The sequence below is a fragment of the Gadus morhua genome, chromosome 19 (assembly GCF_902167405.1).
Source record: "Gadus morhua chromosome 19, gadMor3.0, whole genome shotgun sequence".
Lineage (NCBI taxonomy): Eukaryota > Metazoa > Chordata > Actinopteri > Gadiformes > Gadidae > Gadus > Gadus morhua.
The window spans coordinates 7,238,610-7,263,662 of record NC_044066.1 but is presented as its reverse complement, the minus strand read 5'-3'; the positions used below and the strand labels follow the sequence as shown (position 1 = coordinate 7,263,662).

At 47.0% G+C, this 25,053-nt stretch overlaps 1 protein-coding gene across 9 annotated transcripts in view; it reads left to right on the top strand.

Moving 5' to 3' along the window:
- The window catches only part of grin1a (glutamate receptor, ionotropic, N-methyl D-aspartate 1a), a 37,657-nt gene extending 12,910 nt beyond the window's left edge, over window positions 1–24,747 (top strand). For 3 of the 9 annotated variants that reach the window (XM_030341960.1, XM_030341957.1, XM_030341962.1), the window contains 15 exons: window positions 74–195; window positions 1,867–2,041; window positions 2,322–2,466; window positions 3,021–3,107; window positions 4,392–4,539; window positions 5,377–5,504; window positions 6,456–6,620; window positions 7,876–7,994; window positions 8,713–8,825; window positions 9,625–9,773; window positions 10,167–10,324; window positions 10,954–11,115; window positions 11,874–11,983; window positions 12,393–12,538; window positions 22,308–24,747. In XM_030341960.1, coding sequence (XP_030197820.1) covers window positions 74–195; window positions 1,867–2,041; window positions 2,322–2,466; window positions 3,021–3,107; window positions 4,392–4,539; window positions 5,377–5,504; window positions 6,456–6,620; window positions 7,876–7,994; window positions 8,713–8,825; window positions 9,625–9,773; window positions 10,167–10,324; window positions 10,954–11,115; window positions 11,874–11,983; window positions 12,393–12,538; window positions 22,308–22,376 — 1,996 coding nt within the window. In that variant the 3' untranslated portion in view covers window positions 22,377–24,747. Of the gene's footprint in view, window positions 1–73; window positions 196–1,866; window positions 2,042–2,321; window positions 2,467–3,020; window positions 3,108–4,391; window positions 4,540–5,376; window positions 5,505–6,455; window positions 6,621–7,875; window positions 7,995–8,712; window positions 8,826–9,624; window positions 9,774–10,166; window positions 10,325–10,953; window positions 11,116–11,873; window positions 11,984–12,392; window positions 12,539–12,895; window positions 17,048–17,946; window positions 20,462–22,307 lie in introns of those variants that run through there. The other 6 variants (XM_030341959.1, XM_030341961.1, XM_030341963.1 and 3 more) reach the window with 5 other exon arrangements.
- Window positions 24,748–25,053: the final 306 nt, after the last annotated feature.

Sequence of the window (25,053 nt, the reverse complement as noted above, 5' to 3'; positions counted from 1 at the left end):
CAAACCGTTTCAACAGTGCTAACTGCTGTTTGTGTTTTTTATGTGTCCCGCGCGGCGTTGTGTGTGTCCGCAGTGAGGAGGACGCGGCGGCGGTCTACAAAGCCGCGCGTCTCCTCAACATGACGGGCTCTGGCTACGTTTGGCTGGTGGGCGAACGCGAGATGTCGGGTAAAGCCCTGAGCGAGGCGCCAGACGGTATGTTCCTACCCCCCGCCCCCCCGGGGGTGGAAAATAACGTAGTAAACAACGTGAACTGACTTAACGTTACCGGATTTTCAGTTGGTGATGAACGCACCGCTGCCAAATGGGATGAACCCCCACGGGTGAAATGGTTAGCTTGCGTACGTTAGCGGGATAGCTACTAAGTGCTTGTTGTGTGTTAAGCGTTTAAACGTTTAAGCATCATTTGTGTTTAAAGGTTTAAATGGGACATTTTTGTATATCCTGGATGAATGTGTTTGGATTTCATCTATAATTCAATTTCATCCTTTTTTTTTTGCAATTCTTTTACCATCTCACACAAAGAGACACTCTCAAAAACACACACACACACACACACACACACACACACACACACACACACACACACACACACACACACACACACACACACACACACACACACACACACACACACATACAAAAACATCCTTAGAGACACATACAAGCACACACACTCATATATGCATACATACAAGCACACAGATACTCAAACACACACAGACACACTTGCAAACACATACAAGCCCTCACACACACACACACACCCACACACGCACACACAGTGAGGGCTGCCAGTGCTGAGTGCATTGTGCCACTCTGCTATATTAATAGCCCGGTTCCCATGCATTATGAAGGGAGTTTTAAGACCCCCCTCTCGCCTCCCTGAGGTATATCTGAGTTAGAATGGTAAGCTACAACTTAATTATCAACCCCCGTTACCCGATGTCCCCAGAGTCTGCTCCCGTGCCTGTCTCACGATGATGATGTCACTTTTATTTACTCACAGCTGTCAGGCGTCTCGAACCCCACCTCCACCCATGGCACTAAAAACACACTCCTTAATGAAGTGTCTTCATCCAGTGTTGTACCGTTCTGCCGCAGCTGTCATATAGTCTCCTGAACTGTCCTGTACAGCCCTGTAATGTCCTGTCATTTCCTGTAATGTCCTGTAACGTCCTGTAACGTCCTGTAATGTCCTGTCCTGTGTCCAACTCCCCTTCCTCTGTCAGGAGCCTGCGATAAACGGACCTTATTGCAATCAGAAAACTTAGCTGAAGTTGGATTACTCTGTGTGGTCATGGCTTTATATATTCCAAACGCGTGTGCTGTCCTGCTGGTCCAGGCAGGGCAGTGTGTTTGTACTGCACCGTACCCCACCCACCCCTTGTTACGCCCCCCCCCCCGCTGTGTAAAAAAAACACACAATGCATTAAAAATGCATCGCTTGTGCTCTCCCCTCATTCCCCTACCCTGCTCCATGATGTGAGCGGAAATTAATAAACAAATCCAACTTCAAGGGACGCTCTGCTCATGCTGGGTAAAAGGTCGCCATAGCAACATCAAGACATGATGCTCTTTACCGTCTTGCGCACGTTGCCTCACCTCGAAACCACGCCAGCAGGTCAAAGGTCAGCACAACCCCCCCCCCCCCCCCTGTAAGCTAGGCTGGCTCACATGATTGATGTTCGACCTTTTCCCCCGGATGTCCTTTCAAGAGGCCCCTATAAGTTTTCATTTTCGGTTTGATGTGCATTGCAAACAGGGATCCAATTGGTGCGTCGGTTGCACCACACGGTGGTGATTTAGTTTTTCTTCTTCTGTGGTAATTTTCCGGTTGGGGGTGGCGGGGGTGGTGGGAAACAGGTCTCATCGGCCTCCAGCTTATCAACGGGAAGAACGAGTCGGCGCACATCGCCGACGCGGTGGCGGTGGTGGCTCAGTCCATCCAGGAGCTGTTTGAGAAGGAGAACATCACAGAGCCCCCTAGAGGCTGCGTTGGGAACACCAACATCTGGAAGACGGGGCCGCTGTTTAAACGGTACCGTGTCCTAATGTTTGATGGATATTTTGTCACAGGCATATTTTAAACCAACATCTGCCGGGGAGATACTTGGGAGAATGAACGTATGAATGATGTTTTTGCTTATTGCTTGATGAATTTGGGGTATATGGTAACGGTGATAAAAGTATTTTGAAATTCTAAATCTGCCTGGAGATGAGACATTTGAGACATCATCGCCCCTCACACCAAAATCTGGGCGTCTCACTTGTCCTACCTGTTTGCCTCGAATGATGCTCTGCGTTTCCCACGGCGACAGAGTACTGATGTCTTCCAAGTACCCAGAAGGCCTCACAGGAAGAGTGGAGTTCAACGATGACGGCGACAGGAAATACGCTCACTACAGCATCCTGAACTACCAGAATCGCCGTCTCATTCAAGTCGGCATCTACAATGGAACGCAGGTCAGCTGACTCAAGAACCCGACAGTATCATTTGTAGGAAAACTATTTTCTGTATAAAAACAGGAACATTTATGGCTCACGGGACTGTTTGAGATCAACGATAAGGGCGAAAAATATATATTGCTTATTGTGGAATTTAGGAAATTCATTATTAACACCAGATATAGCATTTGCTACACTGGCTATTCCAAAATATGGATTGCATAAGGTTAAAGTGAAACGTACAGTGTCCATTCAAAGGTGTTTTGTGTAGTATCTATGAACAATGCTAAATTATGATATATTTATTCATTAAATACTGAATACTCAAGTTATACTACATAGATATAAGTCAAAATATCCTTTGAATCCCTGGAACAATTGGAACAATTGGCAACCTGCCAATGTATGCCCCGGCTAATGATATTCAGTGTAACCCATTTAGAATCTGCACCTTTAGCTTATTTAGCTTTAGCTTTTAAACGATGAGTCGGCACTTTGACTGATGAGCTGTCTCCTCCTCCTCCTTCTCCTCCTCCTCCTCCTCCTCCTCTTCCTCCTCCTCCTCCTGGCAGGTGGTGATGAACAACCAGAGAAAGATCATCTGGCCTGGAGGAGAGACAGAGAAACCCAGAGGCTTCCAGATGTCCACTCGTCTAAAGGTATAGGGGAGATCCACCCCTCCCAGTGGAGGGCTTGGGGCTCCAGGGACTCCATGGGACCGGGTCGATTGATCCTCAACCTCCTTCATGGTTTGATTTTCAATCGTTGCTCACAGGGCAGACCAGTCAAGACGTCTAGGTGGGAGGGGCCTCATCTTCAACCTAATACCTATTCTTTCCATTACCTTGACATTCAGTGGAAGCGATTTTCAGGTGAGGCTGAGAACAGGGATGGACTGGGACTAAAGCTGAAGATTAGATCAACAAATCAGTCCGTTTGGCACATATGGCAGCGTTTGTCTGAGGGGCCTGTCTTTTCTTTGGCTCGCAACATCTCTCCCTGGTGATTTCCCCGCCACTCCCTTGTTTATGCCCTATCTATTTCTGCTGATGTGCTGTTTCATCAGGGCGGGGAGCCCAAAGGGGGAGGGGTTTAGATATGTTTCATCAGGGCGGGGAGCCCAAAGGGGTGGGGTTTAGATATGTTTCATCAGGGCGGGGAGCCCAAAGGGGGAGGGGTTTAGATATGTTTCATCAGGGCGGGGAGCCCAAAGGGGGAGGGGTTTAGATATGTTTCATCAGGGCGGGGAGCCCAAAGGGGGAGGGGTTTAGATATGTGACTTGGCCCGGTGTCAAACAACGGCGCCGATCTACCTGTTTTATAAGCCGTCAGACAAAATAAATACACAATAACAATGACAGCAAAGATAGTTGTCGGCCCAAAGGCGCGTGGGCCCAGCGGGAGAGCCCGCGGCCTGCCAGATGGACGGTGCAGCTCTGGCTGAGGCCAATCAGTTGATGTTGGTGTGAACACAAACTTTCAGGATCGCAGTAGGAATCTCACTATTTGATTCCACACTCAGAATCATCGTGCTACAATGTAAACGAAGAAAGGTCAGAGAAAAAGGCAGGCCTAAATACAAGAGGGCTGAGCAGACATGGGAATCATCAGGGGTGATAAGTGAGGAACGTAATCACCTGGGAGGCGGAGGAGCCAGCGGCCGACGGGGAGTGGGGCTAGGGGCTGAGCTGGAGCCAGGGGTGACAACGTCTGATAAATAATTCATGAATCAGGGCTATGGATCAAAGACTGGGTTTCACTTTCACTTTCCCTCCTCCCCATCACTCCAAACCTGGACAGAATGTGTATGCGAATACCGTTTCTAAGTATATTCAGCGTCGATCAATGCGAAAGCAAAGAGAGCATATATATATAGCACCCACACAGATAAACCTGTGAACCTGCGCTCTCTGTCCCTCTTTCCCCGCCACCCTCCTTCCCAGATCGTGACCATCCATCAGGAGCCCTTTGTGTACGTGAAGCCCACCAGTCTGGACGGCACGTGTAAGGAGGAGATGACATTAAACGGGGTGTTAATTAAAAAGGTGATCTGCACTGGGCCCAATGAAACCATCCCAGGTAACACAACAGGGACGTTTATGATGTCATCCGTGCTTTTACTGCAACCACCGCCAAAACAACCATCAACCAGGAGATGCATGCATATATATGCTGTAGGTATCTATATATGTATGCACGGGGACGCCTGTGCCATGTGTGTTTGGGTGTGTTTGTGTGTGTGTGTGTGTGTGTGTGTGTGTGTGTGTGTGTGTGTATAAATGCCAATGATCATTGACATGCATCAATGCCGATGTTTATTGGCATTGTGGGTGTGGTTGTGGTGTGGGGGTGGGGGCATTCATGCAAGTTGTGTGTGCGGTTGTGTGATTTGGTGTGGGGTGAGGGGAGGGTTGGAGGGTGGTGGGGGCTGTGGGGTCTCATGCAAGTTGTGTGTGGGGTGTGGGGGGGGGGGGGGGGGGGGGGGGGGGCGGATGGGGAGTGGGCGTGTGTGTCGGGGTGTAACAAGCTTGACAAGTGGGGTGGGGGGGGGGGTCTATGTGTGTGCCATATCGTTTGTCCGTGTGTGTCGTCATTGGGTGGTGGGAGGGGGGGTGCGTTGTGGGCGTCCATGCAAGGTGTGTGTTCCATGTGTGTTTCATGTGTGCGTGTGTCCGTGTGTGTTTGTGTGTGTTTGTGTGTGTGTGTGTGTGAGTGTGTGTGTGTGCGTGTGTATGTGTTTCCAGTCATGTGACATCGTGTCTCCATGCGTCGCTCTGTGTTGTGTTTCTGTGGAGTTTGCCCGCCCGGCCGCCTGGTCATGAAGTGCCTCCGCTCCCCCACCCAATCACCACACACTACAATGTTGACGCCAGTCTCGATCCCTTGGGATGATTGTAACTTGTGTCCCTGCCCGGTTTCCGGTTACAGGACGCCCAATCGTACCGCAATGTTGTTACGGGTTCTGTGTCGACCTGCTGATCAAGCTGGCGATGACCATGAACTTCACCTACGAAGTTCACCTGGTGGCTGATGGGAAATTTGGAACGCAAGAGCGGGTCGGTTGTTATTTCGTATCACTCTTAAAATGGTTTCGTAGATCACATCCGCTATCGCGAGATGATGCATGACGTTATTTAAGATAAGAGTTATCTTAAGAAGGCTGTCCTGCCTTAAGATAAGATATAACTTCAATAAGCTCACTACTCATGCATGATGTAGCACTTTCAACACTGGCTAATTTGCAAGCCCCTTAAATAATAAATATAGCATTTATAATTGCTCTATTATTATTATTCTGATTATGAATTGTATTTATTATTAAAGGGGAACATATTATTTGAATCTGCCTTGAATGCTGCCTTGTTTTATTTTTGTTACTAACTTTCTAACTAAATCGGCCAATAAGCCGGTGTAGAGACAAGATCCCTTGGTGCCCGTTGGTCCTGCTACTAGGGCATTTCCTGCTGGAGAAGGGTGACGTTGATCAGTAGTGTGCCTGTTTTAAACACTTCTCCACACATAGATTTATTATTTAAAAAAATATGCATGGGAAATATTGCCATAGGTGATCCATTTCAGACCAGCACAATTCCGGTTGTCATCAGCTCTATGCTGATAACACTCATCTGAATAGATGATCTGGACAAATCATATATTACAGATGGGTTAGAACTGGTTTCACTTTCACTCCAAACTCTCACTTCACAGTACTAGAGTTTCAGTTCTACTAATCATACTTATATTTATCAGTATAATGTGTAAGTATATGTTTAAGTATTTAGATCACAAGTTGAATACATAAGTATATTTTTTCTAAAGGAGAACCTTAACAAAGTGTACTTGATAAAGCTATCAAAACACAAGTATAACCTTCACCAGCTACATCCTGTATACCTAGTTATTGTTGAGTGGAGTGACTTCCCAACCTCCCACTTCCCCAATATTAATGTTTGAGCCCGGCCTGATGGGAGTTCTGTTTATTGTGTTGTCATGCCGTGCTCCCCCAGGTGAATAACAGCAACAAGAAGGAGTGGAACGGCATGATGGGGGAGCTGCTGGGCGGGCTGGCAGACATGATCGTGGCCCCGCTCACCATCAACAACGAAAGGGCCCAGTACATAGAGTTCTCAAAGCCCTTCAAATACCAGGGCCTCACCATCCTTGTTAAAAAGGTGAGTGTGTGTCTGTGTATGGGTGTGTGCGTGCGTGTGTGTGTGTGTGTGCGTGTGTGTGTGTGTGTGTGTGTGTGTGTGTGTGTGTGTGTGTGTGTGTGTGTGTGTGTGTGTGTGTGCGTGTGTGTGTGTGCGTGTGTGTGTGTGTGTGTGTGTGTGTGTGTGTGCGTGTGTGTGTTCTTAATTCTGGGTCAACCTCTTTACCGCTCTACCGAGAGCGGAGAGGAACAGCTCTAACCTGCACACATCCTGGAGCAAGATGCGTTTAGAGGAGCTACAATGTCATTTTGTCAGGAGGGAAATTAAAAAACAACCAAAGAACACAGAATATATATATATTTTCATCTTTATTTAACAATAATAGGATATATTTTTATTCAAATCGAACCATTATAGACAGATGAGGCTGAAATCATTCACAGTTTATACTACTTTATTGAAACTATACTTGAAACTAAGTGTCTAAAGTAACTAGATTCCCGGCCCCTACCAGCTCCTTGATGACCTGACTCTGAATTTGTTGTCAGTAGCTTTGGATAGAAGCTTCTGCTCAATGACAAAATACAGAAAACCATAGATAAAGGGAGAACACGGTCATGTTTACTATTCTCCGGTGGTGCGGGACGGCTATCAGTATGCAGTGGGTGTCATGGATACCAACAAATGGGGTCAATTGGCCAACTCACATGGGTCGGGTTTATTGGATTTTACAAAAATAGCCCTTGGCCTTCTGCCCACTGTTGACAGTACATAGACGCAAAGGTCATGACCTCCAGCTGGGAACACAAGCCAAAAACAAATCACAAAATTGGAGAGATTTCGGCCACTTTGATTCACATAGTTCAAATGGTTCCTATTTCAAAACCAGGTTCATTATTACTAGCAACCCTCAAATCTAATCTATGATCACATCACACCTGGACATAGACAACCCCACAAAGTGGACATCAATTTAAAAGGGTTTATTAGGGCTAAATAACCTGGGGGGAGTGCAGGGGCTCTTTGAAGGGGAACCATCATGCTTTTCTCTTTTATTTATATTATTTATATCTATCGAACATAAAATCGGACCAATGTTGAATGCAGTACAACTTTTCCATCGTTTTCTTCAGGGAGACAGAGTTGGTGCTGCAGACAGTGATTTCAGAGCAGCCGAGTGGGACTGTTGCATAAAGTGTCATAAAATAAATGTACTTGTACCTGTACATTAATCCCTCACCGATAAGGAATAACAGTCTTGGGTGTTTGTTTGCAGGAAATACCGCGCAGTACGCTGGACTCGTTCATGCAGCCGTTCCAGAGCACACTGTGGCTACTGGTGGGTCTGTCGGTGCATGTGGTGGCGGTGATGCTTTACCTACTAGACCGGTTCAGGTACAAGGGGACCCACCTGTGTGTGTGTGTGTGTGTGTGTGTGTGTGTGTGTGTGTGTGTGTGTGTGTGTGTGTGTGTTTGTGTGTGTGTGTGTGTGTTTGTGTGTGTGTGTGTGTGTGTGTGTGTGTGTGTGTGTGTGTGTGTGTGTGTGTGTGTGTGTGTGTGTGTGTGTGTGCGTGCGTGTGTGTGTGTGTGTGCGTGTGTGTGTGTGTGCGTGCGTGCGTGTGAGGAGAAAGTGTGTGTGTGTGAGGAGAAAGTGTGTGTGTGTGTGTGCATGCGTGGGTTAGGGGAGAGAGTGTGTGTGTGTGTGAGGGGAGAGTGTGCGTGTGTGTGTCTGTGTGATGGGAAAGTGTGTGTTTATCGGAGAGGGTATGAATGCTACGAGTGTCTGAGTTGATTAGGATAAGTTTTTGTCTATAGCTTGTAGTGTTTATTTATACATCTATATATAAGCGCTGTTGATCACTGGCCAGATCTTCTCTCCGTCTGGACAAGAGAAAACCCAGCAGAGGTGAAGATCGCTTTCCAACCATCTCACCGCCAGTGTTTGTCCACGGGATCAGCTCCCCTCCTTGCTTTGCCTGCCCTCCCATCTCCCCATCTCCCCCATCTCCCCTTCCTGCCGGGGGTAGCTGCCAGGGTTTTCCCCTCCTTGATTGGCCCTGAGATGCCTCACGTGTTTCTCTGCTACCCTCCCAATCTGCTCTCTCTCCTCCAGCCCGTTTGGAAGGTTTAAAGTGAATAGTGAAGAGGAAGAAGAAGACGCCCTCACCTTATCGTCTGCCATGTGGTTCTCCTGGGGAGTGTTGCTGAATTCTGGAATAGGAGAAGGTAGCGCAACTCGGTCTGTTCAAGCAATAAGCCGCTAGGGGCCGTGGTATACAGTGATTTAAGAACAGCTTGGGGCGTGTTGAAGTCCATTTGAACTCAAGTGGTTACGAAAGACTTCCTAGTAAGATTTCACAAAATGATAGCGCAGCAGAACACTTTTGAGGTTGACAACGTTAAGACTGGCCGTGCATTTATACCAAAAATGTATTATTTCAGTCACAGATGTGTGCTTATCTGATGTATTTTACAATCAGGATCAAGGGGTGGAGCTACTTGTTTTATATAATATACTTATACATGTGTATAATGGTTGTCTTCTAAGGTTCAGGTTGTTTATGTAAACTCATTGTGGACCTGGATGTGTGTCACCTTGTTTTTTGACACGCTTTGATTAACCGTGCTTTCATGGCATACAATATGATGCTCTCATTGATTTCCCCCAGCAGCACAAACACAAACAAACAAATAGAGCATAATGATGTGTACTCGGACTTCAGTCAACACAATTCGTTTAGAGAACTCATGTGTATGGCTTTTAAAATAATGACGAACCACAGAGAGACAGGGAGTGTTGTTTATTAGGATTCATAAGTCACTTGATAAGTATTGTAATTTAATGTTTCGAATTTTGTGATTGAACTTGGAAAACGTCTAATCAAAATGTGAAAATGTATATGATATGTAATATGCAAACTGTATAATATGCAAAAGAAGGGGGGGTGGGGGGGAAGGTATATAATGTAATAACTCGATTTAAGGGCAAAAAAGCAGAATCCCACACACACATCATGTTGTTCAGGAGCACCGAGGAGCTTCTCAGCGAGAATCCTTGGTATGGTGTGGGCCGGATTTGCCATGATAATAGTGGCTTCCTATACTGCCAACCTGGCTGCCTTCCTGGTGCTGGACCGGCCTGAGGAGCGCATCACCGGCATCAATGACCCGAGAGTATGTCTTTCACCTTCACTGGTTTTATATATAACAAGTCTTGTTATATACAGTAGTACAACTAAGAATACATTCCGGAGTTTTGCTCCCTGTTAATACAATTCTGTTTCCTCATAACCATTATCACTAACACCAACCCAACCACCTCAAAACCACAACTACCGCCTCCACCTCTACCTTTACCACCGCCACCACTATTTTCACCATCACCAACACCTCCACCATCCACCACCACCTCCACCCCCTCACCACCTCCAAACTACAACCTCCCCCACCACCACCACCACCGCCATACCCACCCACTTAACCTTCAACACCCCCCTCTACACCTCCACCGACACCACCACCCGCCTTCCACACCACCCCCCACAACCGCCACCCCCCCACTTGCAGCTGAGGAACCCCTCGGATAAGTTCATCTACGCCACGGTGAAGCAGAGCTCTGTGGACATCTATTTCCGGCGGCAGGTGGAGCTTAGTACCATGTACCGCCACATGGAGAAGCACAACTATGAGAGTGCCGCCGAGGCCATCCAGGCCGTGCGTGACAAGTGAGTCTCGGCCCCGAGGGGCCGACCAGGGCAGGCTCTCGGCCAGCGGCTCAGCCTGTCAGGCAGACGCACCGAGGGAGAGGCTAGCCGGCGCCTGTAGCGGCGCAGGGCCGCGGGGGGCTAAATGGACCTCCGGGAGCGGCCGGAAGCTTACCGCGGGAGCTTACGGCGGCCTTCCGTCTGCTCCAGGTCCATCGACCCGGGTCGAGCCAGGGCTCTAGGGACAGATGCTCGTGGGTGGAGTCAGTGTGAGCGGACCGCCTGGTTCGGTTGAGGTTTGAGCTAACGTTTATCCGAGCAGCGCCACCACTTTTGGCAGGTTTTACCCCAGACGAACATCTCTGAGATGGGGGTTGGGAATCCAATGGGGGACACGGCGTCGTCTGTCCGGCATTGGATTTCGATGGGGGCCTTAGGTGGCGGTAGGGAGTCGCTGGTAAACACCGACCGACGCACACCTTATCGTGTTGCGAGAGAAAGGAAGAAGGAGAGAAAGAGAGAAAGAAAGAGAGGTGGGCGGGGAGTCACAAATGTGTCTGTAAATCACTGTACTGTTACACCGTAACCCCCTCCTCCCCTTCCTCCTCCCTCCCCCTCCCCTCCCGCTTCCCCCGCACTCCCCCCAACAGCAAGCTGCATGCTTTCATCTGGGACTCAGCGGTGCTGGAGTTCGAGGCCTCGCAGAAGTGCGACCTGGTGACGACGGGGGAGCTGTTCTTCCGTTCGGGCTTTGGCATAGGCATGCGAAAGGACAGCCCCTGGAAACAGAATGTGTCCCTGGCCATTCTCAGGTCTGTCCCAGCCGAAGCCGCAGCAACTCGTATGACGTCTCTGTCCCTTCTCTTATCTTTTGATTTCACGTCTTGTTTCTTTGGGTTACTTTTGTCAGAACCATCGCCTTGTGTTGGCATCTACACTCTCCGTGTCTCCCCTCCTTTTCTCTGTCCGTCTCTCTGTCTCGTCTCTTCATAGTCTGTCTTGTTTTGGTTTGTCTTGTTTGCAACATGGTCTCACAGGAATCCGTGAAATGACTACGGTCGGACGCTTAACTCGAAATCTGTGGCCACATCACGGAAACATGCCGATATCTGTGTGTGTGCCACGGAATATCATTGTCATTTACTTGCATTGGAGCAACTTCCGTGGACACAACAAGGACAATTTAAGTGTTTCAGTGAGACCACCCCGGGTTTTGAGTTAAGCCCCCGTGGTCGACTCGCTCGTTGAAACGGGGATCCGTGTGTGAGCCACGGAACATCAGCGTCATTAACTTGCATTGGAGCGAATTCCGTGGCCAAATCACGGAAATCGGCTTGTTTCCGTGATGTGTCCATGGATTTCGAGTAATTCGTCCGTAGTCATTTCACGGATTCCTGTGAGACCAGGTTGCTTGTTTGTCATTCCGATGCACGTCCAAGCAGTTTGAGTTTGAGCCGCGTTAGCTGGAGGGAGTTTGAACCGGCATCGGTTGGCGATTGACGCACTCTGCTGGCTGTGTGCATTAACTTTCTAACCTCTCTCCCCACTACCCCTCCCTGACCCCCTGCAGTTCTCATGAGAACGGCTTCATGGAGGACCTTGATAAAACCTGGGTGAGGTACCAGGAGTGTGACTCAAGGAGCAATGCACCAGCCACACTGACCTTTGAAAACATGGCAGGTATGGTCCTTTATGGCGCATGGACTCACCCCATTGTGAAAGTGATTGGACAAAAACTGCAGTGGTGAGGTACTGTAGCCCTTTTTTGTCCAATACCTTTAGCAATCATCTGTATCAGTGTTGGTCGTGGGTTTTTTGCCGTCTTGTAGTGCATTTCCACACGCTGTGGGGTTCTGTGTGAGGTGATGGTCCGTGTCTGTATCAAAGTGGTGGGGCCTGCAGCAGGCGGCTGCAGCAGGAGCTGGTTCGTGAACCTGGGTTGAATCCAAAGGGTGGCGGCCGCTGATCAGCCAAGGGATGACCGTGTGTTCATCTGGTCAGCGGACGAGGCGTTGTTTAAAAGCGGCCGTTGATTCTTCTCCTCTCTTTCTCTTCCCGTGTCTTTGTCGGTGTGTTTCTCCTCCCCAAGGGGTCTTCATGCTGGTGGCTGGCGGGATTGCTGCAGGGATCTTCCTAATCTTCATTGAAATTGCCTACAAGCGTCATAAAGATGCCCGCAGGAAGCAGATGCAGCTCGCCTTTGCGGCAGTCAATGTATGGAGGAAGAACCTGCAGGTATGCGCCTCGCTTCCCTTTCCTCTCCCACAGTGACAGAGTCAAATCGTCATTGCAAACTCCCACGTCCCCTAGGAACAAGGTGTTGGAGGGGATAGTGGGTCAGAGGATCTGGATAGCCATCTCTTATGCCCTCTGGCCCCCCACTTCCCACCCCCACCCCTGAGTTGCCTGATATTCAACCCCTCGGTGTTGGTCAGTTCGTCGGGTTGGACTGGTGATCTCTGACGGAGGGGTGATGGGGTGCGGTGGGTGGGGGGGGGTGTGATCACTGATCCAAAATGTCCGCCACCCATCCCGGTGTGTACAGTTACCTGAGGCCAACTCCGCCTGTGTTTTCTGTGTGTGTGCCTGCAGGAGAGTAAGGATACTTCTGGAAGCCAAGCGGCGGCGGGGACGCCCTCGTTAGTATGTAACTAATTAGTGTTGCTGATTAGCATAGAGATACTCACTCAATGACATCGCCCCCCGCTGTAAAGCACATCAGGTGATAGATTAAACCTAACTGGCCGCCCGGAAATGGTGGAAGTGAGACTGTAAATAGTAAACTATTAATAGACCTCCCACGGCATGAACTAGTGGTTCTATGCTAAGGCTGCTCCTGCTTTACCGCTTTGTAAGGTGAACTGACGTGGACACAAAGCACATGGATAGGGGCACATTGGCATGGACATCATGCTGATAATAATAACAACAACTAACGCTTGGATTCACCCGTGCTTTCATGGCATACAATATGATGCTTTCATTGATTTCCCCAAGCAGCACAAACACAAACAAACAAATAGAGCATAATGATTTTAATCAATGCCCCCGCTGGAGCGACTCTGCGTTGAACCCTGCATTAATCTCGTTGTGAAATACCAAGCTATCGCGCACACAGCAAGCCTTCCTACTGTCATCGCCTATCCTCCTCCATCCACAACCGTGTTCATGACGCCCCCCTAAAGCTAAACAACCAAACCCACTAAAATCTCCAGATTCAACGGCTGAATGCCAGGGGCCTTATGCAACACGCAGGATGCCGGAGGAGCTTACCATCCTGGTCACAACTAACCCAGAACCATCCAGACAGGGCTCAGAGTACCCAGACTCAAGACAACCCATTTGCCCTTCAGCCCAATGCTTCAGGAAGCTCTGAAGCATTGGGGGAGGAGGTGCACCTCCCCCCCCCTCCAGTCCTCCCACACCCCCTGGGTCTGTTCCTGGGTCCTTCTTGGCTCGGAGACATGCTCAGGGGGAGTGGGACGAACCGGGGATTGAACAAGCAGTGGGCTCGCCGTGTGGAGAGGCCATAGAGTCACCATGAGCCTGTGATGCGGCACCACACTGGCTCCTTTGGTAAGCCCTGACAAGGGCCCAGTGGTCGGCCGGCCACTGCCGAATGGCCAAACAGCAGGGCAGGAGACGGCTGCAGGATCTAAGATCACAGGCTCTTGTTGTCCGTCAGCAAGAACCCCCTTATATGGAACCTGCCATCGTCTCGCCCAGCCTGGGGCTTTTGTGTGCGTATGTGTGTTTGTGTGTCAGACAGATGCGGGTTCGCTGGGAACACACAAACCAACAGCTGGTTCAGAGGCTTGAAATGAGGCGGGAGTGGCAACACGACTCCCCCTGCATCTCGTTTGACACCTTTTATAAGAAAAGAGCAAGTAGCATCGCTCGGCAAGGTGGACCAATAACTACCTACGTATGAGAGATGTTAAACGTTATGCAACACATTTGACCGGGATCACGTATTCGTCTCCCCTACCGTGCATCGATCGGGTTGGAGAACGGGCCCAAACCAGTGCTTCCAGATTGTTGGGCTGCGTGTAACGTGTTATTCACAGTTATCCACACAGCTCAGCTACTCGCTCTATCGTTACTGAGCGCATTAATCCAATTATTCACGGGAGTGCTGAACAGTGTCTGAGATGGGTTCTGACACTTGGGGGCTGCGTGCTGCAGATATAATGGCCGATTTAAGTCATGTTGACCGCCCCTTTCTAAGACGCTGCTTCTACTCGGGACTCTTGCTAATTCCCCTGCAGCATCGCTTTCTCCCAGATGCCTAATTAACACTGACCACGCTATCTATTCATTTTAGACACACATCGTCCTTTTTTGCGAATCAAAATGTCACCTAGTATGGGGATACACACCAGAGAAGCCTGCATCTAGTAGAACCCTAATACTGAGGTTGAAATAAGACCAACCCGCAGACACACAAAAACACACACACACACAAACACACACACACACACACACACACAAAAGCATACGCGCACGCTCACACAGACCCATGCACACATATACTGCGCATTCATGCGGGTATGAGGATGATAATTATGTGGCCATCTGCTTACTGCATTACGAGGTACAGTAAGCAGTGCTTATCCATCCTTACACAGTATAAATTAGCAGTAGAAGAATGCACACTGCTGGATAACCCAAATCGAACCACCCTAAGCCGGTCTGGAAATAACACTCTTTCATTTCACTTGCCTCACCTTCTTTCATCTGCTAATCTCACTGCTTGTGAGGTGAAAGGAAGATTCCGACACACGCTTGTGATTGGTTCTAAAATTCTAGCGATGCTGTTGCCATGGCATCACTAGCACACCTCTTCCTCTGGAGGGATGTAGTGGAGAATCAGCGTCATCGATTTTAGAAGACGTTGCGATTAATTCAGTGCAAACAGTTATCTACAAATATATTCTGTGGGCTCATTGTTACTCTCCATTCTATGAGGGGCTATGTATCTCAGAGTGTCGTGTGATGTTGTCCTCCAAATACAACATGTAGTTGAAGATGATAACCTTTTACTGAAATTAAAATGTCCCTATTTCCATTTTAAAAGACCACTACATCCCTACCGGGAGGCTCTGCTGGCATTTGGCTTTTTCACAGTTTAAACACGTTTATTCAGAGTTGGCTTGCCTGCAAAGTTCCATAGAGCAATGAGGATGAAGATGATGGTGATGATGATGATGCTCAGAGAGCTTCAGACCACGCTTCATCTTTTAGTGTGACATAGCATGGCCTGCATGGCCGCGCCAGGCAAGACATCGGCAGATGTCAAGTGAGCTTTAAAGCAAATCACAAAAAATGGAATAAAATATATATTGAATATTAAATAACAAGGCATTGATTGTTTAACTATCATGAACCATTTTAAACACGGTGTTAAAAAGGTTTGAACATCTGAAAATTTACTAACACGAATTGTCATCTTCCAACAGGATCACAAAAACAATGGTTTAGATATTAATTCCTGTGTCACACCCATCCCTGATTGGCCCTTGGCCTTCAATTAATCTCTATGACAACCAGTTGATTCTCACATCCTGACGCTGCATCACCGAGAGGTTGAGAAACAATGGGGGAGTTGGTCGGCACGGCGACAAGGGGGGTTCTCTTTAGACAGTGACCCGGACGACAAGCCCGGGGACCTGATGAGAGAACTCCATACTGGGAGGGGGGCGGGGCCCGGCGGGCCCCCGACAGGCAATTGGTCGAAGACATTCTTTGTTCTATGTTGACTTACCCCTCTGCTTTTTGTTCTTGGTTCGTTTTATTTTTTTGTTTAGACTATTTGGTTGTTCTGTCGACTATTTCCGTTGACTAATCCCTACTTATACCTCTCCCCCCATCCATGTCCTTTTGGCTGATTGAAATTCACACCGCACTGCCCCTGCCCTCCCACACACCTGACCCTCTCTCATCCCCATGGTGCCTTCCCCCACCTCCTCATCTGATTCTCACTGCTCTTGTTATAGATGCTCGACACGTCCTTGCGTAACAGTAAGATTGACATGTACATACCCGCCCACATTTCATCTCCCATTGCTGTTAAGTCCTTTTACGGCGCTTTTATCCCATTTTTGTTTTGTAGAAACATATCACTAATGAGCAGGTAAGGGTTAGGCATCGTGCTCAATGATGCCTATACCAGTCACAATGCGGACATTGGGGCTTTGAACCCAGAACCTCTGGTCTGGGAGTCAAACCCGCTAGCTGCCTAGGCTAATCCATGCTCCCCCTCTTCCCCTACCATCCCACCCCTGGTGTGTGGTGTGAATTTCCGTTATACCCGCTGTGGTATAATGACTTTAAATGGGCTTTAATTGATGACCTAATTAATTGTTGCTGCTGTTGTTATTTTGGCCTTTTCAGTGTATTTCTTAGTGGCTCTGGAAGCTATGCATCACTGCCTGGCTGTGGATGTTTACGTTTGCTTTGCTAGCCTTTTTTTATATACATATTTATTTCTTATATATATATATAAATATATATATATAATTGCCCTTTTTGGTTCCCTTGGCTTCTGCATAAGGATCTTTAAAGTATAACGATCTAAAACAAGTGGATGCATATTTATTTACTCTTCTTTTCTCTCTCTATGCAGCCCTCTTCCTCTATAGAGACACAGGATGTAAGGATACCTTAATATGCACCTTTTGAACACAAATTGGCTTGGTGCTCTGATGCTGGGGGTGGGAGAGAGAGTAGCTGTCGTACCCTCTGGTGGTGTTTGTGGGGAGGCAGGAAGGGAGGGAGGGAGGCAGGAAGGGAGGGAGAGCGATGGATCGCTAATCTTATCTTCCATATAGTTGCATCTTTTAAGATTCAACAATTTATTCGTTGTCTGACTGGGATTGGACCCAATCGATCAATAGTATTCTTATTCTAGAGTATGTGTGCAGTCAAATCTAATGTCAAGGACTGGATATTGAGTATGTTGTGTAATATTCGGTTTAAATCGATATTAGCAGATCCCTCCCCGACATCCTTACGACTCATCCCTTAAACCATCCCAATACCTTTCTGCACCTGGTAGCGTGTGGACTCGACCTGTTGTTTGGTGCTAGTGTTGATGCTAGTGAATATTGTGCAGAGAAAGGCCTTAAAGAGGTGCCTATTTATCACCAGGTGTGACGTCGATGCGTCATTAGTCCCAAATTCTTTCCGATATTGACATCAGAAATGGGAGTATCCATTTGTGATGTCACGCAGGCTGGCAGGGTGAACTGCCCAGCATACATTTGGGGAAACTACACTTCCCCTTGTGATATCCAATAGGAAACAGCCAATCCACATCACAACTGGTGAAGAAATAGGGGCCCTATAATTACATGGTGCCATTAGAATTTACCTTCATTTCCAACATCACCTCCTAATAGGCCTGAATCCATCCCCCTTTTCTGCTGCCAATTTAGAGCATCTGATCCTGTCCTGAAACCGTAGTGATATTATGGTGAAGGGCCCTCCCTCCTGGGGTCATTCAGACGCTGGGTGGGTGGTGGTGGGTGCTGGGTGCTGGGTGGTGGTGGACCGTGATAGAGAGAGAGCACATGGGAGGAATCAATCAATGGACCCTTGAGGGGAGCAATGGAGAGTAATGCTTCTACATATATTCATTTTAGGATAGGAAAAGTGGTAGGGCAGAACCCGACCCCCAAAAGAAACCCTCTTTTAGGTCCATCAGTGCCACCCTGGCCTCCAACATCAAGAGACGTAGGTCCTCCAAAGACACGGTAAGGAGAAGGAGAAGCGACACCTCCACGTGGTTTTGTCCTCCGCCTTCTCTCTTCTCTTCTTCTTCTTCTTCTTCTTCTTCTTCTTCTTCTTCTTCTTCTTCTTCTTCTTCTTCTTCTTCTTCTTCTTCTTCTCCTTCCTCTCCTCCTTCTTTTGCTGTGTCTCTTGCTCAACTCGTCAACCACGTTCTCTCTTTGTTCCGCTGTCCTCCCTCTCTCTCTCCTTCTCTCTCTCTCTGCCAACATCCCCATCCCCGACGATACCCAGAGAGTCACCATCCTCTTCCCACCCACTCACTCATTCCACGTGGCCCAGCAGCCTGAGCCACATGTCCTGTCGGTTTAACCATCCATCCCCCGTCCATCTGTAGGCGACCGCCCCCTGCAGGCGGACAAGCGACAGTGCAGGGTTTCAAACCAATCCAGAGCAGTTCAATTGAAGCCAAGTCCATGAATGGAATGGACCTTCCGACCTGGGGTTTGGTTAGTGGAGCAGGGAACCAGGGATACTGGCCTATTTATAGTGCTGATGGAGGAAGGTTAGGCTACACAGTTAGCAGTCCGCCGGTGGTGGTGTGATGGTGTTGTTGATGTGGGGCTCCTCAGTCCCTTCGCCTCCCCACTCCCTGGTTACAACGTGAGTTGTGGTGCCCGTGTTGGTACGTGATGCAGTGGTGGCCGTACACGTGTATATGTGTGTTGTCGTGCATATTTGCGTTTGGGTCCTGTCGTTTTGATGCTCAGTCCTTTGTGTTCATCGGTTTTGTTTGTGTTTCGTCTTTGGGCTCCTATCCTCCCACACCTGTGTCTTGGTTCTACCTGTTGTTGGTCCGCCTTTTGTTCAACAGCATGCGCCGACGTTTCGTCATCTACTGATCTTTTTCTCAAGTAGGCTTAGGCCTCTTCAGACAGGCATGTTCTCATGTGAAGAACGTATGGGTCTGGGGAATACTCCTCATGCTCTTTCAATTAACAGGTTAATTTACTTTTGCTTTGTCATGTTTCTTTTTCATAATTCTTGCCTTCCACTACTAACTGATTTGTTTTTTTGTTTTATTTCTCGTATGAACTGTGCGATTCTTTTATGTTTTCAGGTGGGTAAGACATTACGACCAAATCAGTTAAAAAAGTAAACCACAGAAACGTACAGCGACTAGAGCTGTAAAAGCCAATGGCACAAATTAACATCCTCAGGGGGTCTATGGATATGCTTTTCGAGTAACAGCAGCAGTTGAGACTCTCCATTCTCTCCCAGCCCTAGAAAACCCGCCTATTCGCTGCAGTTGGTAGGGCTGCTTTTCAGGCTTCACCACTCTGGCCTCACAAAGCAGACTTTGAATACATCGAAAGTACTTTGAATAGGCCAGGCTTTGAAAACATCTGGTTGGATGGCCAATGAAATCTATGGGACGTCTCGCTTTCATTCACAGGGATTTCTAAGCACGTGTTCTGATTACACACCACACACACAGAGACAAAAGGGGTTGATCAGGAACAAAATATGAAACGTTTATTCTGGAAATATGAAATGGTTCGGAGAACAACACAGCCAATCCATGTAAAAGATTAGCTTCTTAATATTCTTGGGGTAGGAATTCAATGGTTTCCTGCCACTTTTGAGCACGAACTGCCAGCATCTTCCCACCGGAAATGCATTTAGAAAAATAATCCAATACTAGTTCCTTCCTGACAAGCCATTAACAATCTCACACAGGTCTCTCTTAAAACCACAGAATAGAGTTGTTTTCTAGTGCATTTTGTTATAGCACATTTGGCTAGCGATAGCCTTCTTGCTAAATGCATGGGTTTCCTAACAAACCTATCTTACCTAATAATGCAAGTGAATTGTGTTTGATTTAGGTTTTCTTCTTCCTTCTTTCCTTTTTCTGGTTGTTTATTGTCTTCTCGATGGATGTTTGTGAGTTTTCTACCTTTGCTTTGACTCAGAGGTTTATTTAGAGCGAAGATGAATGTTATTCTTCTGTTGAAATATCTGTAATACAGAGAGCACTACCCCCTTTGTCCCTCAATAACAACAATCAAAAACCAACTACTCGTAAACCAACCGGTCCAACAACAACAAAACCCTCAAAACACACGCCATCCTCAACCTCTTTGACCATTACTTTTAATTTCATATAAATGTTATTATTTTTATATCAATGGATATCAATGGAGCTTTGAATGTCAGTGTCCCTCACCCACATGCCACGCCTCTCTACCTCTTTAAGCATGTCAACTATTCCCTATATTCACTGTCGTAGACGTAGACATATAGTATACACATTTCCACATAGAAACGTCGTATATACATCATAGTAACTACGACTACATAATACTACCATGTAAAGTGATAACCAGTGTCCGTGTTAGTGGTGTGGATGGTGAAGTGTCTCTCTTTGGCTGCCCATTCCCCCCCCCCCCTCCTCCCCCCTCCCTTCGCCTGACGACAGGGTGTGAGTGTGGTTAGAAAACAGCACCCCCTACAGGCCCCTGAAGGTACCACCAGATATGAGAAGGGGGGTGTAGACCTACACCACATGTTGATGCCACTCTCTCTTCGCTCGGGGAGATCGGCAACGTCCAGTCCAACTGTCCATTTTTAAATAATGCTTAAACTCTATATACATATAACATATACATGTGTGATTCATACATATCTATCTATATGTATATAGTTAGGATGTCAACCCAATGAGCATGTTAGTGTGTTAGCTGCATCGTAACAATGTACAAAGCACCATACGCTTTTGATTGCAATGTCAGATGCATCAGCTTCAAACGAGAGACACTTTTCAAAGCGTCTTACAACACTGTGGATCTTGCTCACGAGAAGGTTACCGATCGACGGCTTTACAATACTCTGGCTCCATTGAGCACGACTGAGCAACTCACACCGCTCACTGTGCTCAATGGAACATGTCGGACTGGGGTCCAGTATTGTAACGCTGGTTTCTCCGACAATCACTTCAATGGGAATACAGTTGGTGTAAAAATCTATATTCCTATTCATGTGTTGGAGATGATGAGGATAATGTACCTGTTTATTATTATCCTACAATTGAACACACGTTACACAACTAAAATACACAGCAAGATCTCTCTTCACGGCCATATTCACAATGGGTTGGAGCAGTTTGCTGGGGCCAATGTCCACAGGAAACTGCTTCGGCATTGTGGGAAATATGGATTAACGGCTACCATTACCAAAAGCAGAGTGCCGCAGATGTTAAAATGAATACTTATATCAAATCCCGGTTGCCGTAATAACTAAACCACCAGCATGAGAGTATTTAAAAATTAATACTTTTTATGCAACACTTTATTGAGTACTAATCAGCTCTGTGTAGAAATAAACGCACTCTGCTTAAAGGGACGTATCTGAAGGGCTAGGAGGGAGGTGTCACAAGAGAACGGAACAGTCCATGCAGCACGTTGAACCTGTTTACAAAATATTCCTCCATGGACTATTCACCAAGCGGCCATCTTGGTTCTAAACGCTAACGAGGGGGGGGGGACTATCTAGAACCAGGATGGAACCAAGCTGGCCGCTAGCTGAATAGGACCTTTGGCCCCTGTTCTCCTTGAAATAAGGCAGGTGGGGGGCTGGGGGCGGAGTTGTCCGTCTCCAAGGCAACAAACGATGCCTAGAGTAACGAGCTGACTTGTTCAGACGTTGTTTGTTGTGAAGATGGATGTGGAGGTCCTTGGCCTGGTTGAGCTGTGCTGTGGACTGAACTCTGGTGACCTCACTCCTACTCCACTGTAGAAGCCGACTCACCCCTCCCAGGCACTATACACCTGCTTCCCCTCCTTGTTACGGGAGCCCAATTCAATCATTCTAGCTAACTTTATTTGTATAGCGCATTCTGTTAAAAGAGCACACATAGAGCTCACCAAAGGAAACAACACGATGAATACAAATGAGCCCCAAAATAACAAGTAAAAAGATATATAACGCTAAAAAAATACTATTTAGGGAAACGATTATACAATTTCAAAGAATCCTATAAAGGTTTTCTTCTGATTTTGAAATCCCCTGTGCCATGCATGCCTGAGAAGGGTTGGTACAAACCCACACACCTGCTTGCTCATTTCCACAGAAATAAGGCAGGGGTGAGGTGATTCATTTAGATACTACCTATCGTGGGAGTGATTCATCTGATAAGAATAAACGGTCCTTTCCAGTGCTAACACTTTGTCCCGTTGTGTTCCCTCTCTCGCTCTCCCTCTGTCTTCACCCCTCGCAGCAGTATCCCCCGACCGACATCACTGGGCAGCTCAACCTGTCGGACCCTTCGGTCAGCACAGTGGTGTAGCCAAGGAGAGAGAGAGAGAGAGGGACTTTCACTCCCTGGAGAGAGAGGAAGAGAGCGAGACATTCGCTCCCTGGAGAGAGAGAGAGATGTACGATGGAGAAGATGACGAGGATGACGAAGAGGAAGGAGGAGACACCTTCGTCACCAATCCCCCCCCCCCAGCCCCCATCCCTTCCCCCATCCTGTTTTAATCAGTTGCAGAGCGATGACTGCTAAACGCCGAGAGCCAGCCCCTGTGAGCGGCTCCTAAAGACGCTAGGTTGTATGCTAATGGAGCTAAAGGGAATTGCTAACCTTGCACCTTTTTTAAAGAATCTGAGCATGCACGGATACTGTTCACACACACGGACACAATCTATTTCCCAAACAAACACGTGTTTTATTTCCCTTCTGTACATTCTTATGAGACTTGCTGATACTTATTGAAAATCTTTTGGTCTCTTATTTAGAAACAATTACTTACAGCGTTGTGGTGTTTATTAGCAGTCGTTTTTATCTATTTTATCTACCTGCTTCATTGTTTATGGAGCCATTTTAGTTGGTTAGTAAGATTATGTTTGTGGTTAAAAACCTGTTTGGTAATTAATAACCATTTGCATATGGTCTAGATAGCATTTTTTTTTAATTATTTTTACTTTACTTTCTCAATGACCACATTTGAAAAAAATAGAGTACAGTGTGTACTATCAAATAGCAGTCTTTGTTATCTCCATATATTTAAAGATTTCAAAAGTTTTAGGTTGTCTTCAGTTTTTAGGGATGCAAGCATTGCCAGGAAATCACTGGTCACTAAAGAGATTAACAACCTATTTGTATGTGAATGAGAATATATAAATGACAATTTACTCATTCTTTCTAAATGTGAGATTTATAGAGACTTGCTATATTTTCTTTGACATATATCATCAAATGTGTGATTTTGAAATGACCTGTCACAAAATGTATGGTTCTGTTAGTTTTTTGGGCTTTTGACCAGTAACAACATCAATTTTCTGTGCCAAATGATCAACGATCACCTGAAATTATCCCTACGTGCTTCCACCATTCCTGCTTTCCTATGGGACTTATCACAGTCACACTTATTGGCTGCACACATTATGTCCCAATCCATACCATCATACTGGCTAGTATTTGTATTTATGTCAAGAAACAATGGCATCAAGGCTTTTGACCTTCGACCCCCCCCCCCCCCTCCCCCCTCTCACCAAAAGCTAGTAGTTTGGGAATGTCCCCTCCCCTCCTCTCTCTCTCTCCTGCTCAGTCTTTCTCCCCTCCAGGATCCAGGGGTTGCATCAGAGGGCTATGTTCTTCATCCAACCAGCACTTGATCATCCACGTAAAAGGTCCGCCCCCACCCTGTCCTGCACCCCCCTCCCTCCCTCCCTCCCTCCCTCCCTCCCCGACCTCCTGCTCCCGCTCCCAGGGACCTTTTGTATGGATGAGTTCCAAGTGGATGGAAAAGTTTAGCCCAAGCCCGTGGCCCCTTGGAGCTGCGGGCTTCCCTTGGTTGGATGCTTAAAACAGGCCTTTTCCCATTTCCTGGGGCTGAGAAAGAACTACTGTTTGTTATACGGTCCTGACCTCTTCTGATAAGTGGCACTGCACAGCACTTTAATGCTGAGGGACATTCCCAAACTAGCATGTTGGTAATTGTACACATAGCCAGTATAATGCGCGTTGATCTGATCCCAGAACAGATTTTGGTTCTGAGATGTGTTGTTAAATATGTTGTTTAAAAAGAAACCAATTGCACACCCTCCCCAATTATCCTTCTAAGCTTTAGTACTTTGCCAATCTCTTTTGGCTTTAGGGGTTGTTTTTTGTTGTTTTTGAGACAAACACGTTGATCTGCTATCCCTTTAGAAAGAAGATGAAGTCAGTTAAACAAACACACCATCAAATTCCAAACAAATCAATTTTGTAACTACAAGATTGGCTTTAAGCAAAATCCTGGCTTCAGATCTGGTTTCCACGGTTACCCTATGCATGCTTGCCTGTCGTCATCGTTGTTTGTTTGTTTCGGAATGCTTGCTGTTGGTTACGACACAAGCCGGCGTCAGCGTGGACTTAAGCACTCCTGGTGTTGAATGCTCTTTGGATACCGTTTGCTGTACAGCGTGCCGACTGAAGGAGATTGAATTAAACGTGTATTATAATTACAGCAGAGAATGTCTTAGGCCGATATCTTACACCTTAATATTTAACACACGCATACAAACACACACACACACACACGCACACACACACACACACACACACACACACACACATGCTAGCTAATAACACACATGCACACACATACAGGCACCACTCTATCTGTAAACTAAGTTGTAAATAAAATCAATCGCCTGTTATTGGCAATCCCAGCAAACCTGTTCTTCAATTATTGACTCACTTAAAATATTTTCCACTGGACTAGTTTTTTCTTCCATATGTGTCAGAATAATACAAGTGGAAACAGAAAAATCCGGTTTTTAATTGGTTCCCATGAGTTTGTTATAGCTGCCTTTAGGACTAAAAAAATAATCCTCCGAAGCATCAAAGCAGGCACGATATATAGGAAATGTTTGACGCTAATAGAGATGAGAAAATTGAACTGGCGTAAATAAATAAACACTTGAACTTTGTTCTTCTTGTTCTTCATGTTGCTGATGTGAGCGTGCGTGGGCCACCAGGG